Raw genomic sequence first — 16,707 nt, 5'->3', positions numbered from 1 at the left:
ACATTAAGTACTAAGAAATAAATGGGGCTTTTAGCATATTAAAAGATTGCAATTAAAAAAGGAACAAAAGCTTCAGACACTACCAAAATGGATAACAGGCAATCATTTAACATTTTAGATTTCTTGACAAAATCTGTTACACAGTTTTCACTAGTTATTTCTGAGGTTCTATGCTTTTACTCATGCAATAACATGAGTTTCACAATAACAAAAGATTATCACCTGTGTCTTTTGCATGATCTAAGTTTTCAGAAATTGAGTCAACTTCTAATTTGTCTTCACGCAACTTTTCTTCTTTTACTTGTACTTTCTCCAAGGTTTCTGAAACATCTTTTTCTTTTGCTTGCAGATCTCGAGAATCCTTTGCTCTGTCTTTCTCTGCTTTTACCTTAGCTGCACCTTTTCGTTTATCCAAGTTGCATTTTTCATCTTCGCTCTTTGCTATTAACAAATTAAATTATTTCAATTATCCAGAGTATTTTTTGTACTCTGCCACATTTGAATGCATGTTAGTTTACCTCTCAAATCATCTGCACGCCATTAGTGAAATTCAGAAAAAGAATTAAGCATCTAGTACACCATAGATTAAACAGTGCACTAGTGCATATATATATATATATATATATATATATATATATATATATATATATACACACCCCCTCAATATTTAAGATGTTGTTTTATTGTTTTGATGCTCTACATAACTTTTATTTACTTTTAATTTAAATAAGGTTATACAAAGATGTACAAGTGTTACACAAAACATAATTGAAGCAATTTAATGTAGCTACAAAATGTCTGTGACAATTGAACAGGTTACACTGACCAAGATTACCAGATATCCACAAAAGATTTGGTGGAAAATTACTCCTAAAGTCTCCTTAAGAAATGTTAACTAATAACTGCAATTTAAAAAAAAAGTAAGCATTGTAGACACTTACTTGATAGCAATTTTCTGTAATTTGCATTAGTATTTCCTGGCAGTTTGGGCATAAACCTGTGGACATGGGTTTTACTAATCCAGCTCCAGCCACCATATCCTGTTACTCTATATTCCTCTCCTTTTTGCTTCCAAACCTGTAAATATTTAAAAAAAACCAATATTAATGATACTATTTGCTGCATTATTAATGTTTATTGGAGCTTTTAAATCCACCTGTATCCTTGTTTCAACAAGTGTAGAGCAAAGAACTACTCCAACAAAAGTAGTTAATATCTACTGTAGGAGAATATGGAGGTTTTTACAGTAGTTCCCATTGTTTTATACAACCTTTCAAAGGCTGGATTTTTTGGGGAGAGGGAGTGGGACAGGGACAGACACACAGACAAGATTCTAATAACCCCCTAGAACCTTCCATAAGGAAAGGCTGCATTTGCAGACCAGTATATGTCACTTGGGCAGTGTCAATAAGAGCATGACACAGATCAAATTCAGTTCAGACCAAGATCATGCGCTTGAATGCATGGCCATGGTTCCTATTTCCATGGAGGACTAACACAAGGAAATGAACACTCTAAGTTTAAATGAAAAACAGAAAGAGAGTCAGAAATGAACAGTTTCTGTGCTTTCTTTGTACTTCCCACAACAGAAACCCTCACCTGGTGTTTGACAGGAAATGTGTATTTCACCCATGTAGCTTGCTGCATTGTTTCCTCTTCTTCTTGCTTTCTCTCTTTTTTTTTCACTTTCTCCTTTTCTTCTCTTTCTATTGCTGTCATTCTGCGTAATCTGATCCACAGAGATTTAAGTGCATTTAAGTACAGGATTTTGCAAGCAAATATAAGATGTCAACAGCACCTAATAATCCTTTGAATAAGTTTAGAAATTTGAAGTTAAGAGCAATGCTCACTATCAGGTTTTAGGTATTACTTGTAACAGGAACATCACTTTTCTTGCTATTTCAGTGAGGCAAACACAGCTGGATGCAATTGTGTCTAACACTAGACACATTTATTTTCTGCTCCTATGACAAAATGAGAGACAAAACCCAGACTCCACTGAACTGAGAGTGTTGAAATTTGCTCTTCTACTCTCCCAGAGTTTTAGCAGTTTTGAGACTGTGGCTCAGATAAAACAGACACAGGAGCAATGACACTATAAAAATATTGTAATGGTTTTTCACTGTTTCTGTTTGAGAAAATACACTTCAATTGCTGAATGATTATCTCAATTTAAGTATAATTCTTATAGGCTTAGAGGAACTAGCAATTGCAAGCTAAAGTAAAATTCTCATATTCAACAATATTTTAGTATTTATTAATTTTACCTCGTATGCCCCAAGGATTCCCTCCAGATGGGCAGCATGACAACTGGTTTGATTGCACATTCCAAAATAGCCAGTGCTAGTGCAAATTCTCTGGGTTTGCTGCACATCTGAACAGCCTTAATCCAATTAGACCTAAATTGGAAAAAAGAGAACAATCTGAAACATATACATGAACAAACATACCTTGCCATTTTAAGAAGACTTCATGGTAGGATAAAAACTCCTGCAGTAATACTTTACTCAAGTGTACAGCTCTTTTAGCCTTCATCATAAACACATATTTTGTTTTATTATAGTGAAGCATAGCTTGGAAATCACAGATTTGAAAAAACAAAGACTATTGTTTATTACCACTGCTAGCAAAACCACAAGTAAAATATGAGAATATGCATTTCCATTGATTCATTTACCTGTGGGAAGCCCAATTAGGGTGAAGGAAGGATGCTGGGATATTGTTTTCCAGCTGAATAATGGTCAGCCTCAGGGTGGATATGGTGAGAACTTTGGAGCCATGCACAGACCCGTTCCACTTGAACTCTCCAGCTGGGGTCAGGCAGAATTTGTGTGAGAGGTGTCTCCTCTTGTCATGGTCCTCCCTGTGCTGGTGCTTGTTCAGGGCAAAGGAGTTGGTGGCATATTGGTTGTGATACACACGGTACTTCCCCTCCTGCCCCAGTTTGAAATAGTTGTTGATATTTCCTTTAATCACCACGTCCTTCTTGGTGTTCACTCGGGACACTTCCCCTTGGGAGTTCACCACCAGAACCTTATGAAAGAAATATTGGAAACTTTTCAGGGAATCTGTAAAGTAATTCCTTCTCTTATTAATGATTTATGCTTCAAATGTCTACATATAAAAGAATAAAAATACCCCAGTGCAAGAATAAAAATGCACCAGTGTGTAGAAACAAATAACTGTTCATCCAAACATCAATACATGTACTTCATCACTGCCTGTCTACAGAGTTAGGATATTCCCAGATCAAATTTAACATTAAAAAACATCATCCAGGCTTCTCAGACCAACAGGAATCTGTTTTGCTGTTCTGATTGTGCCTATGGAGGGAGGGAGCTCTGGGAAAGCAGCTTCATTAAACTCAGGGAAGCCCTCTGTGAACCCCCTCCTTGGTACATCAGAGAATTCAGGCATGCAGCTTGGGAAACGAGGATCCTGGACTTTGAAAACATGGCATAGGTAACATCACTGGACTAATCTGTTTGCCAATAAATTCACTAAGTGTTAACTTACATGGAAAATCAATTATAAAAAATAAAATTAATATACAAAATAATATTCAGACAATTAACTGCAAAAAAGTCCCAATGTTTGAGCATTTCCTTCCTGGAAAAACTGGGCTCCTTAAAAAATCCAGAACCAAGACAACAAACAACCCAGTCATACAAAACAACTACACCAGTGCTCTGGGTCACTGCCATCACTTTGGAGAGAGCACTCAAGAGAGCAAAGGACAGGGGGGGGAAAAGCTTCCTGTAATACAACAATTTCACCATTTGTTAATTTATTATTACTGCCTTTTTTTAAAGTACCCCCATTACCTGAAAAAAATCCCTTTTTAAAAATTTTCAGTAAAATTTAGTATCCTTTAAAGAAATTAACATTTCTTCAGAATATTTTTTGTAGTTCTTTAAGTTTTCCAAGATGTGCACAAACCTCTCTGGTTTCTTTATATAACTTATTTGCTTCATTTGCTGCAGCAGCAACCTGCTGGCTTTTCATCTGGCTCAGTTTGCTGTCTGGATTTCTCAATCTGGTGAGCATCCGTGTCGAGCCTGGTGCGCCCTTCCCTGCCCCTGGAGAATCACTTCTGTCACCATTGGATTTCTCTCCTGCCCAGGAATAAAAAAAGGCTTTTAAAACAAATTTAACAATTGGAAGTTTTCTACTGATGTATGGAATTTACAAAAAGAACAGAAAGTTTAGTGAAAATATGCATAAAATGGAAGTTGGAGGTGTCATTATCCTTATCATCCTTATTATTAATATAATTATCGTTATTATTATTATTATTATTATTATTATTATTATTATTATTATTATTATTATTATTATTATTATTATTATTATTATTATTATTATTACCTAAATCCTCTGAAGCCTGGGATCCCCTCTCTGCATTTTCAGCATCATCAAGAGTCTTAATGGAGTCATTCTGGCCAGAGCCCAGCTCGCTGCCACTGCTGTTCTCAACATCTGCCTGTGGAGGGGCAGCAGAGCCACTGCTGGGGATCATCTGACCAGTTTCTTCTACAAAAGAACAACTTCAGTTTTAGTTTTTTCTTTTGAATTGGATCAAACTTTTTAAAGTTTTCATTAAAAAAAATGCAGATGAACATGTTTTGCTGGACTGGAGGGAAACGCATAGAAAATATTAGAGAGCACTGTGTCCATTAAAGTTTTTTTTTTCTGTTTCAAGCAGTTTCAACTTCTACATCTCTGAAGAACTGAAATTCATATCTCTACTTAAAATACATTTGTATTTCATCCAAGAATTTTTTTTTCTCTAGATGCACACACCGATAATCCTGAGATCGTTTTGCATTTAGAATTCACAAAATTTGGTCTTCCTGAAGCATCTGATTTTCTCTTTTATTTTTCTTTAGCTGCTCCTCAGAGCACACACCTTTCAATTTTCCTTGTTTTCCAATGAGTCTCTGATTTTCTCTTCCTCAGCACCTTCATCCTCAGGAATCCCACAGATTTCTGTCCATTGGCACCACTCTAAATATCAGCCCACTTAAAATATCAGCCCCTTCCTGATCTGATGGATCTTGATGTGGCTTCAAATGGGTTCCTGCTCCCCAGCTGTCCTTGTTACTGTCTTGACAGCTCTGGACTCTGTTGTCACCTCACCTGTTGTACTGGCCCAGGAGGAATTTTTGCCTAAATATCACTGAATTGCAGCCACCTCAAAATAAATCCCTGCACCCTCCCAGAAGGAACGAGCCCCCATCCCTGAAAACAGCAAAGCCAGCAATGTCTCCTGGCTCAGTGCCAGAGGGAGACAGCTCAGCTGTTTAAAACCTACCAGATCTGCCTGGTTCTAGAATTCTTCCAAAGCATCAGGGATTCTGATGTTGTTGAGAAGAGTGACAGAACAAAACTTGTTTTTTGTGAAATATTCACCACCAGCAGAAGGATGGATCGGATAAATATTCTGGAATTCTTAGAGGATCCCTAATCTGAATGCATCCTGATTTCTGACTGTGCCAAATGGGTGACCATGACTGTTTGATCCACCTCCCTTCTTACTATGAGGAGAAATGGATCTGTTTCCATGGCTGCTGTTTGGAGGAGAATGGAAGCACCCAAAGCAGATTCTTAATAAAGATTAATATCCAAACTGCATTTAACAAGGATGGTAACAGACATTCTCATCTATCTCTGCATTTTACTCATATTTCCCATTTCTTTTGGAGATAATTGCCTCACTGATCCTGGTTCAGTATCTCTCTCTGAAAGTCTCAAAATGAATTTCATAGTAAGAACACAAACATTGCTGTGAATATAGTGAATTAGACATGAGGAAAAACCTCCACACACACTTTCCTACCATAAAAGAGTCCATGAATATACAACTCACACAGAAGCTTTGGAAGGAGAAAAGTACTTGTGAAACCATAATAAATAATGATAACTATATAAGTGAATCTTTAAAATAAAACACAAACCCATAAAGGTGTCTGAAACAAAATTATACTCTGTATCTTTTCCATTAAATCTTAACACAGTTATTTTAACTTTAAAAGGGAATAAAAAACAGGAGAACTGGCAAAAATATTTGGTCATGTATTAAAAATATGTGGATTTTGTCTCGTACATCAGGACATTTTCTGTACTTAAAAAGTGTATTATGAGGCTTGCAGATTACAGATTAATCTCAGCTTTCATTTGTCCTCTTGTTCAGAAAAGTTTATTACAAGGTTTGGATGCATTGACTTTCATAAGTTGAAAAGCTGCAGACTGTGACTGCATGGAGAACTATTTCTGTAGGAGAGAAAACATTTACTACCCCTTTTTAAAACATAACACACCAAGTATGTTCACATCACACATGTTCAGATTTTAAGAACTGAGAATAAAACTGAAAAGAAAATCTTGATAATTTTAAAGGTGATCAGCTGTTTAGAACAACATTTGGTTATGTAGTAAATCCTGTAATAGAATATAATTCTAAATGTAATATAAAGTAATTCTAGAATAGTACACTCATGCTTCATGCTACACTTAATCAACTCCCACTTATTCCTAAAGCAAGTTTGTCTGATTTTAAATAGTGTATATTATTACCTTTGAGTCACTGACATGGCAGAACAAAACATGTTAAAATACAATAACCCTTGTGCTTATAATTCTGAAATCTGTTTAAATTTCCAGCATGATAATTTTAATCTTGACATTTCAGTGCAATGGTTTATTCTCATGAATGAAAACACTTTGTTAGTAATTTATACAGTAAATGAGAGGTTAAAATAATAAACAAGCCAGCAGCAAATTAGATTTGAAATAAACTTTGAAAGGATGCTAACAATCATTACGGATCACTATGGAAAAATAAAATATAGAGAAAACAGAAAATAAAAAGCTTAGCCATAGTTGTCTTTGGAAGGCATGGATACAAATGCTAATGTCATGGAGGACCACAAATTTCAAGCACTAGTTGCAAGAAAATTAACTTTGAAATGTTAATAATGACAACGTAGCAGTAAAGGATGGCACTGCAAGCAAACAGCATGAGTGACATATGCTGGGAATGGTTTTAGTGGACAAATCAGAGAGAAAAACAGATTCCCCAAATTACAGAGGCATTGGTAACAGTGCCTTCTGTACCTGAGAGTTCCAGAGGGAGCTCTGATGCCACCTTCTTCTCTGCCACGTTGTTGCTATCAAGGGTTTCTGACTGACACCCCACTGCGTCCTTCCCTTCAGAGCAACTATTCTCTGCTGCAGGAGGGTTTGTGGTGCTGTCATCAGGGCTGCAGGTCACACAGTTACTTTTATCCCCAACGACTGTTGCCTCTACAGTAAAACGCACAACAAAACTTCAGGGATGTTCTTTATTATGCCTTAGGATGTCATTTGGCATCATCCATAGAAAGCAACTTCAGCAGCTTTGTTTGTTTGATAATGCTGAAAAACAGCAAGCTTTTTCCCTTCCTTTTTTTGCTATGAGATGGTATTGTCTCAGAATCAAAGAACAAACCAATTGTGAGTAGGAAAAAGTTAAAAATTGTGGCTTACTACAAACATGCTGATCACAACCTGTAAGTGCCACCTGTACCTCAAGGCAGGGTATCTAGGAGCCAGCTGTATAGAAGTAGGAAAGTTGGTGAAATTACTTAACAAGAACAATTCCAACAAAGCACAAAGGAACTGACAAATATCACCTATTACAGAAATATCTTGGAGAATCATACAAAGAAAGTATTGCATCAACACTTAAATAAATGGGGGGTTCACTTCACTTAAATGGAGCTGTTAAAGCACAGTCAGTTTCTTTACCTTCTGTTTTCTCTTTTTCCACATCTTGCTCACTCTGTGTTTCCTCAATTTTATCTTGGTCTCCAGATTCTTCCTTGTCTCTCTCAGCATCTGTCTGGTCATTATCAACATCACTTTTGGCCTTTTCTGCTTCCTCATCTCCTGTGTTTTTATCTTCCACTATTTCTCCTTTTCTTGCTCTGATAATGTCCAAAATTTCATCTACAACATAAAGCATGTTGTCAACATGAAACAACAAACCACCTACAGAGCCACGGAGCACAAACAACACGACATAAATCCTGCTTCTGATGTAAGATAAACTAGATTTGATTCAAAGTGCAGATTTGATTCAAATTCTATTCTCATTACACCAAATATTCCTACCATTTGCTGCAGAAAGGAAAGACTTGTTGCTGCCCCTTGCTTTGTTTGTAAGGTCTTCTGTCACATCCATGTGCCGATGAACTTCCTCACGCATCTCGTCCAGGGTTTTGCATAGGTCAGCCTCCCAGTAATCCTTGTCCAGGCATTCAATTAACTCTGCCAGCTGGATCTTGGTGCTGTAGTACCAGATTTTCTTATCCTTCTCACTTTCTGAATCTTCCTCTCTGTAGGAGTGTTTAAAAAATACTGATTTTAAAATATCTGGATAAATGACAAAAATTGCTATCACCTGCTATCTGCAGAGCACTGTGAAATGTCAATACCTGAGTGGGAATAAATAAATCACACTGCTCATATGCACCCAGTTTAATACCAATATTCCTTTCTTGCTTCCTTCCCTTTCTTCATCCCCTCAGTTCTCATGACAACTTCCTCAGGAAAGCTTTGAAGTCTCCTTAAAACTCGTTTGTCCAGTCTGACAACAAGGTTTATTCTTATTATATTTACTATTTCTTTAACCAGTAATTTACTACTAAGTCTGAAACAATTTGTAAGTCCAGAATCCATAATGGTAGTTTCTGGCAGTGTATTCAGGAAAAAACATAGTCAGAAAATTTGAAGTATAGAATGTCACGCTCATAAAATATTTTATATTGGCATCCTAGAGCATCCACCTGTGAGAGCACAGGAAGGGATGAGTCACAGCACAATCCCTTTGAAAAGATCAAGGGATTTCCACATTTTTAATCTGCAGTACTCCACAAGTCCAGAATTCCTGGTGCCAACAGCACCTCAGCAGGGCCACAGACCCAGGGGAGCTCCATCAATATCCCAGGTAACTCCAGACTCTCCTGGAGCCTGCAGGGCACAGGGAGGATGCTCCAAGTGGTTCTGCAGCTGCTGGATTTCAGCTCAGCTTGGTCCATCCTGGGGGGCAGCAGCAGCCAGACCCAGGCTGGCATGAGCCAGACCCAGGCTGGCAATAGCCAGATCCAGGCTGGCACGAGCCAGAACCAGGCTGGCAAGAGCCAGACCCAGGCTGGCAAGAGCCAGATCCAAACTGGCAAGAGCCAGACCCAGGCTGGCAAGAGCCAGATCCAGGCTGGCAAGAGCCAGAACCAGAATGGCAAGAGCCAGAACCAGAATGGCAAGAGCCAGAACCAGAATGGCAAGAGCCAGATCCAGGCTGGCACGAGCCAGATCCAGGCTGGCACGAGTCCATCTTTTCCACAGCACATCCCAGTGCTCCCCACACCGTGTGGGTGCCACTGACTGCCCAGCCTGGCCCCCACCTGGGCAGAGGAACTGAACTCCTGCTGCCCTGGCACCCCTGTGCCAGCACTGCAGGCTCACTGAGAGCCCTGACCCAGGGTGCTGACAGCAATGGGAAGCTGACTGTAAATCTCAAACCTCTGCCCCTGTGGGGTTTGCTGCAGGTTCCTCTCTACTGGGTCCCTTCCTGTGGCTCACACATTAAAAATGGCACAAATTGGCTTCAGGGATTCAGAAAGACAAACAACCTTAAGGCAACTTGATCCTTGTTGTTCTACTGCCTCCCAGTCTGCATTTGTGAAACAATTAATATTTGTAACTCAAACAGAACACTGCTGAAATAAGGTGGTTGTGAAGTTAGTAGAGGCGGTATTACACAAAATTCAACCACTAACTTGTCACAACCCTTATTACAGAACAGACTTTAGGTTTTGATGATAGAACCTGGTGTTTTGCAAAGAAACTTTTATCTCTGTTGTAAAGGCCTTTGCTCATGAAAAGCAACTAATTCTGCTTTATCCATTTATTCCTCTAAACTGCCAACATTCCATTAGTTTTAACCACACCAACCTGTTAAGTTTGACAAGTTTTCTCAGAAAACAGCTCATTTCAGAAAGACCATCATGTACAACACACCAAAATGTAACAGCTGAACACTGACAATCATTTCACTCTATGGAATATTCTAGGCCTGTAAACTTCCATGTTAAAGAAAAATGACTGTTTAAACCATGTTTCCTCTAAACCAAGAGTTATTTACTAACAACAATAGGAATGAGAGCACTTTCATTACTGGTGGTGAACAAAAGCCACAGAAGAGGAAGATAAAGGCAAACGCCCAAAAACCAAGATGGAGGGGGAGATGAGAATGCAAGAATGGGGCTTTACACAGTGAGAGGAAATAAAAGGATGAAATAAAATGCTTAACTAAAAAGGACAGGGAATGGGTGCCTTCTGAGTTTTGCCTGGCAAGTGGCCAAGGGAAATGGCAAGTGCAAGACCCTGCAGAGCAGCAGTTGTGAGGCTGCTGTGCTCCTGGCAAACATGACTGTAGAATGTGATGCTGGTTTTACTCTGTTTCTTAACTGACCAAAAAGGGAACTTGCATCTTTCATTTTGATCCCTTCTGTTGTGGCTGTTACAGGATTATTTGCTAGAGAGATAATGCCATTTATACATCCTCTTGTATGACCTAGATATGCAACAATATAAATGCTTTATATAAAATGAGAGTCGCTTTGGCTGGAAAAGACTTTTGAGATAAGTCTGACAATAAATTCCATGAGGAAAGGCTGTGCCTGCATCCATCTGCCAGACAAGCATCTTGTACACATTGCTTCTATTTTCATGGTGACCATCCAAGTGTTTTCTTATTTTCATGTTTCTCCCCACATTCAGCAAATCTGAGACTGCTCCAGCTGCACTAATGCAGCCAGGGTGAGTCTGTGTCACCTGAGCCTCCCAAGCAGCATCTGGCTTTTCCCTTCCCATCAGCTCTTTCTATTCTAGGTTTGCAAGGTTCCATTGGGCTGAAAAGCAATGAACTGTTGTTTCCAGTTTCCCTGGATAAGTCAAGGAAAAGCCTTCAGCACCAGTAAAGCTTTGCTGTATTGCAGACCAGTAAACCCCAGGCTCAGTGTGCAGAGCTGAGACATCAAACCACCAAGAGCATCTGCAGAGAGCACCTGGAGCTGATCCCTCCATGTGGGATTTGAGTCCTGCCCATTAAAGAACTGCTCAGATAATAGTCTAGAAACAGACAATGAGGTTATCCAAGAGTATTTTAATACCCTTCTACTTCATTTATATCAGGGTTTGAGCACGAAGTTTGTTTTGGTCTGAAGACAATCACAACTTTAATAAGAGAATTTCAGGAATTGAAGAGTTTTCTCTGGAAAAAGCACAGACAGAATGTGAAATGGCACAAACTGGTTGGTCTGTGTGCTTACACCAAGCTCATCTCTGGCCAGACTTCTTTCCAAGACTCAGATGTGTGCCAGGGGAAGACTTGGAGCACACAGCAGGAATCATTCCATGCAATCCATTTTGGCCAACTTAGATAAGGCTTAAATTAACAATTATATAATTCCAGCTAACTTTCCCTTAACACCCTCCTGTGTTTACTAAAGGGACACAACTTTTACCCTCTGAGGAAATCAGAGGGGCTGTGATAAAAAGCTGGAATGTCCAAGGCTGACAAGGAGCAGCTCCCAGCGTTGTTCTCAGGCAGTCCAGGCAGATTTGCCAGCTTGGTGCTGGACAGGGGGACTCAGCTGAGTCACACACAATGTGTGAGGCCAAGGAGGAGAAAAGAATCACATGATTATTTCCTACTTCTTTCAGCCTCCTTGGCTGCCAGGAACTATTCACTGGCAGGCTGCAGAGACAAGTTTAAAGATTGATAAAAGCAACATAGAAGATAATCAAAACTTTCAAGCAAGGTGATAACAAAATATTTAGAACTAAGTAGCAGATACTTCCTGAATTCCATGATGATACAGTTGGAAACTGAAGAATTCAGGAAATTGTTTAGAACAATCTATTCAAATGAAGATACAAATCCTTGTTAATTAACTACAGAAAATAGAGGAGGACCCCCTAAGAACATAAACAGCATGACAAATCTTGCAAACAAAAAAAGCTGAAACTGCTTTTGACTGTTGAGGAAGATCCACACAACTCAGGAATAACAATGTGTGTCCTATTTCTGCTATCAAAATGAAAGCCAAACAGTGTTTCATTATCTGTTTTCACAGATAATTGATAAATCCAAAGCATCTCAATATTTCTATAAAGATAAACTTGTTAAAACACTGCAGCAGTTTAGAAGGACAATACAAGTCAAAGTCCCAAATTTCCTGAGTTAATAACTTGCAGAAATAATCTTCACAAGTAAAACAAATGCAATTGACCCAGAGGCATCCTCCTTAATTGTAAACAGCTTGAAACAAAAACATCAGGAATTAATTTGCTCTTGGCCTTTTTTTTTGTTTTAATTTTGTTGATATTTGTTCATGAGGAGACTCCTTCAGTGTCCACTTTTCCATCTCTGTAAAACGGAAGAAGTGGAAAAGAGAAACAAAACCACAATGATGGGCTTAAAGAAGGCCAGTGATGGAAATAAAAGTATCAGGGAACAAGCCTACAAAACCCTTTAAAAGGCAGAAAAATCAGCAGTAGGTTGGATTTATGACATTTAAAGGGGAAGAGGGGAGAAGAAGTAAAAAGCTCTGAAAACCCTTTTGAGAAACAAAACCACCAAGAATTTAAGATTTCAGTTCTCTAATCCTCCTGGGCAGGATTTCAAATTGGTATTTGTGCAGATTATTTTTAGATCTATTAGTTTCCTCTGATACATTTAATCACATGGCATTGGGTAATATATTCTATTCATTTTAATAAAGTTGATATGATAATATAATTTTATGAATCTCATGTTTTAGCATTTGGCAGTTATCCTTTAAGTTACTCTTCAGTTATCCAAGATCTCAGGTGTGGTTTGATCCTGTTCAGTGTGTATACATATAAATAAATAAGTTAATAAATAAGTCAATATATGCAAAAAAGTTGGGTTTGCAATACAGCATGCTTACTGAATTTAAAAACTGAAATTACAGAGTTTAATGTCTATGTGAGTTATTAAAGTTGCAATTCCCTGGAATTAAATTGTGTACTACTTTTGACCCCTTATGATATAATTTGCCCACAGAACACCTAAAAGGAATGCAAAATATTGGTTTTTAAAAACTCAACACATTTAACTTTTGAAGATGTCTCTTGTAAGTGCAGTTAAAATTACTACCAATGTGCTAGAAAGAAACAACTCTCACGTGTGCAGATTTCAAAGGATCACGAAGCACCTGCGTGATTCATTTCAGTTTGAAGTATGTTGAAGTATTGCCTGTATCAAAACCTTCTGAACATCAAATACTCTACTTCACTGGGAAAAAAACATTGTTTCACAGATCAAGTTTGGTTAAAAATAATTACCTATCTGCCTACACACAGGGAGGAAACAAAGTCTGCCCATTTAGCTCAAAATCAGCTCCTGAGTGATCTGGATTTTCTAATGTTAATTCCCAGATCTCTGCCAGTACAGGAGAGCAGTGAAGACAAATCCATCTTTAGAACAACCTTTTCCTTGAGAGTTTTAGGAGGAAGATACAAAACCAAGGCAGAGATAACCCTAAGATATTAAAGCACAAGGAACTAGAGCAAAAATAATTCCAGTTATGTATCCTTCACAACCAAGCTTTTTTGTGAAAATCAAAATTTCAACACATTTTCTGAAAACAAAAGGTAGGAAATTCAGCAGGAAGCAATGGAATAATAGGATATCAACAGCTTCAGGTGCCCATCCCATCCTGGTGAACCACCTGAGTGATCCACCCCTCACTGAGGAGCATGGGACTGAGTATAACCATGGAGCACATATATAGGGAAAAAAGAGAAGAGTATAAAAGATTCCCTGCATCCTTTGAAAGGTTACTTGGCATTACTGTGACATTTATAACCCAGAGAAACGAAAAAAGATCAAACATGGACTCTTTTTTTACAAATATGAAAGAAGAACACAGGAAACAGAGCAGAGATAATTAATACTCAACGCATCAGCTGACAATACCCCAGAGAAACAGCCCCACATTTTAAAGGAATACCATGAGCCCTCAGAAGTGTCTTCTTTGCAAGATGTAACACCATCAGCAGACCTCACAGTCCCTTTTAAACACGCTGGCTACTATCTTAACATTCACTGGAACCTGCTTTGCATGAAATTCTGTTAAGGTACCCAGCTGTGGCTTATTTTCTCTGTAACACTGAATGGAAACTGTGTTTCTGAGTTTTCAGAGCTCTGCTAAAGTCTCTTATTTCTCCTAATTTAACAATACCACTAATTTCACTTAAATATTGTTTCTTCTCCATTATGAGAACAATTAGCTAAGAACAGTCTTTTATGACAAAACCAATCTTTAGCCATTTTTCGGTGAAAAATGATTTTCAGATTCAACTTTTCAGTAAAATCCAAGGCACAATGCCCTCACCAGCAAGGGTTTGCTTCCTATTAATATTTTGAGGTACATTTGTATCTTGAGACCAAACAGTAACAGGAAATTGTGTGAAACACACACAGTACCTCCCTCCAAGACAGGCACAATTTTCTATGGTGACTTTCTCTGCACTGCAGAACAACGTTCAATGCAACACTTTCTACATTTCTAGTAACAATGAATCCCTCTGAGCATCTCTGAAAGTTTCAGCTTCAAAGGCAGAGCATCAAACTGGCACCAGCACCTGGCAGCCAAGCACTGCTTAAGCAGGTGACAGACCACAAGCAGTGTCCTACACACTGTGTGATCATAGAGAGTCAAACTTCTCTTCAGTAACTTCTACAAGAAACTGGGGAGTTTTCATTAATATTCCCTTTCTTTGCCTCACATTCATGTGTTTTAGGCACATTAATATTAAGCCCGAGGTCCTGTTTTTATGTATAGATTATGAGAATATTAATTTGGGATAAATACAGATTATTTACATGGTCTTTAGCAATATTACAAAACAGCAAGCCCTATCTAAAGGAAGAGCAAATTTAAGATGACACAGCAATTTCAATGAAGTATTAAACACACAGTGTAATTGCTCAGAAAGGATGCAGTGCTTGGCTCACTCACATGATGATCCTCCTGTTCAGGAACCAGTATTTCCGCCGGTGCCGGTCGTAGCCGATGGGCTCGTGGCGGATGTAGGGTTTGTTTTTTTGGATTTCAGCCACACAGTCAGTCACCCCGGGCACCTGGTGTGCCACACAGACCTCACACTGCCACTCGTCCTCGGGCACCTCCTCCAGGGGCGGCTTCACACACTCCAGGTGGTACACGGCCGAGCAGGTCTCACAGCAGAGCAAATCCCCGAGTTTGTGACAGACCCTACAATGATCATCATACTGAATAACCCCTTCTGACATCAACTCCTCACGTGCAATGTTTGTGGTAAGAAACTGATCCACTAAGAACTGCAGAACTTTGATTTTATTCTCTACTGGTCCATAAGGATAGTCCTCTGTCTCTTGGTAAGGAAGAACATGATGGTATTCCTTGTCACTCTCACAATATACCCGCAGAACCTCTGGCCACGTCATCCCATCTATGAAATACAAAGTGGAATTAACGCTATCTTTGAGGTCAGCAGGTCCAAAGGTAGTATTTGAAGTGTCTTCTTCACGTAAAACTGCTTTTAACAGCACTATGTGCATCTCTGCCATGAGTGTGCACTGCTCTTGACTTACCAGAGCAGCACAGAAGTCCTCAAAACGAAAAGGAGAGAGGCGCAAAACAGTGCCAAAGTTCCTCAGTACCTCATAGATGGCAATAACATTCATTATATGCTCACTAGGCACCATCAAGTCCTCTGAGGATTTAGGAAACTCCAAGGGTGGGATATCTTTTTCTTCCAATATTGGAGAACGAGGACGATGCGCTCTCTGTCTTCTCCTACCTGGAATAAGAAACAACAGTAAGAATTTTGCTGCTCACAGGTCAATGTATTTGAATATCTGTCATCAATCACTGTGTTAACATTCTGAACTAATGCAAATTAAGGCTTCACAAGCTTCACAGTTACATAAATGTGTTAACTCAGCTAATCATCTCATACTTTAACTAACAGTATGAAAATAAAACACAAGATATCTGAGGTTTTGCTTTAGACACATACAGGAATTGCATTTCCCACACAATACACATCTACTGATGCTTTAAAATGATATATGGAAATGTAATTGTTTAAACTACTTAAAAAGAAAGACATTTCCTGCAGCCAAAACAATAATTTTTCTCACTTTTATTCAACATCACACTCCAAACAGATATTTTGTATTAAATGATTGCAATTATTCTCCTATCCAGCAAGGGCATCCAGGAAAGCTCATTTCAAGCAGATGTCATAGGACATCAATCTAAACCAAATTAAAATACAAAAGAGAACCTAAAGCATGTTGCCCACTGCTTTCTAACTAGAATGTTTCTCCTGACTACCTACAAACCAAAACCAGAAAGTAAATGTGACGGTTATGAAAATATTTCAAAAATTCTCAATTTCTCAAAACAAACAAACAACCACCTCCCCAATCCACCCTCATGCTTCAATAAAACAGGAGCCATATCCACAGAATGAAGAGGCAAAATTACAGAAGGATGAAGTTTACCAATAAAAGCTAAAGAGCTGTTTTACTACCTAAAAGACACTGAGCATAATTAATTCAGTCTCAGATGTCAATTCAGATAA

The 16,707-nt window shown here is 38.5% G+C and overlaps 1 protein-coding gene across 4 annotated transcripts in view; it reads right to left on the bottom strand.

The window, feature by feature from the left end:
* BPTF (bromodomain PHD finger transcription factor) overlaps positions 1-16,707 on the bottom strand; it is a 53,502-nt gene that overhangs the window by 25,349 nt on the left and 11,446 nt on the right. For all 4 annotated transcript variants that reach the window (XM_059485584.1, XM_059485585.1, XM_059485586.1 and 1 more), the window contains exons 2-12: positions 15,096-15,918; positions 8,155-8,378; positions 7,789-7,989; positions 7,117-7,305; positions 4,369-4,533; positions 3,940-4,115; positions 2,678-3,033; positions 2,268-2,399; positions 1,600-1,729; positions 942-1,077; positions 223-441 (exon numbers count right to left, since the gene is read on the bottom strand). In XM_059485584.1, coding sequence (XP_059341567.1) covers positions 223-441; positions 942-1,077; positions 1,600-1,729; positions 2,268-2,399; positions 2,678-3,033; positions 3,940-4,115; positions 4,369-4,533; positions 7,117-7,305; positions 7,789-7,989; positions 8,155-8,378; positions 15,096-15,918 — 2,751 coding nt within the window. The remainder of the gene's footprint in view (positions 1-222; positions 442-941; positions 1,078-1,599; positions 1,730-2,267; positions 2,400-2,677; positions 3,034-3,939; positions 4,116-4,368; positions 4,534-7,116; positions 7,306-7,788; positions 7,990-8,154; positions 8,379-15,095; positions 15,919-16,707) is intronic.

The sequence above is a fragment of the Ammospiza nelsoni genome, chromosome 19, assembly GCF_027579445.1.
Source record: "Ammospiza nelsoni isolate bAmmNel1 chromosome 19, bAmmNel1.pri, whole genome shotgun sequence".
NCBI classification, from domain to species: Eukaryota; Metazoa; Chordata; class Aves; order Passeriformes; family Passerellidae; genus Ammospiza; species Ammospiza nelsoni.
Note: the sequence above shows the minus strand (reverse complement) of the source record. Positions and strands in the feature narration are given on the sequence as shown.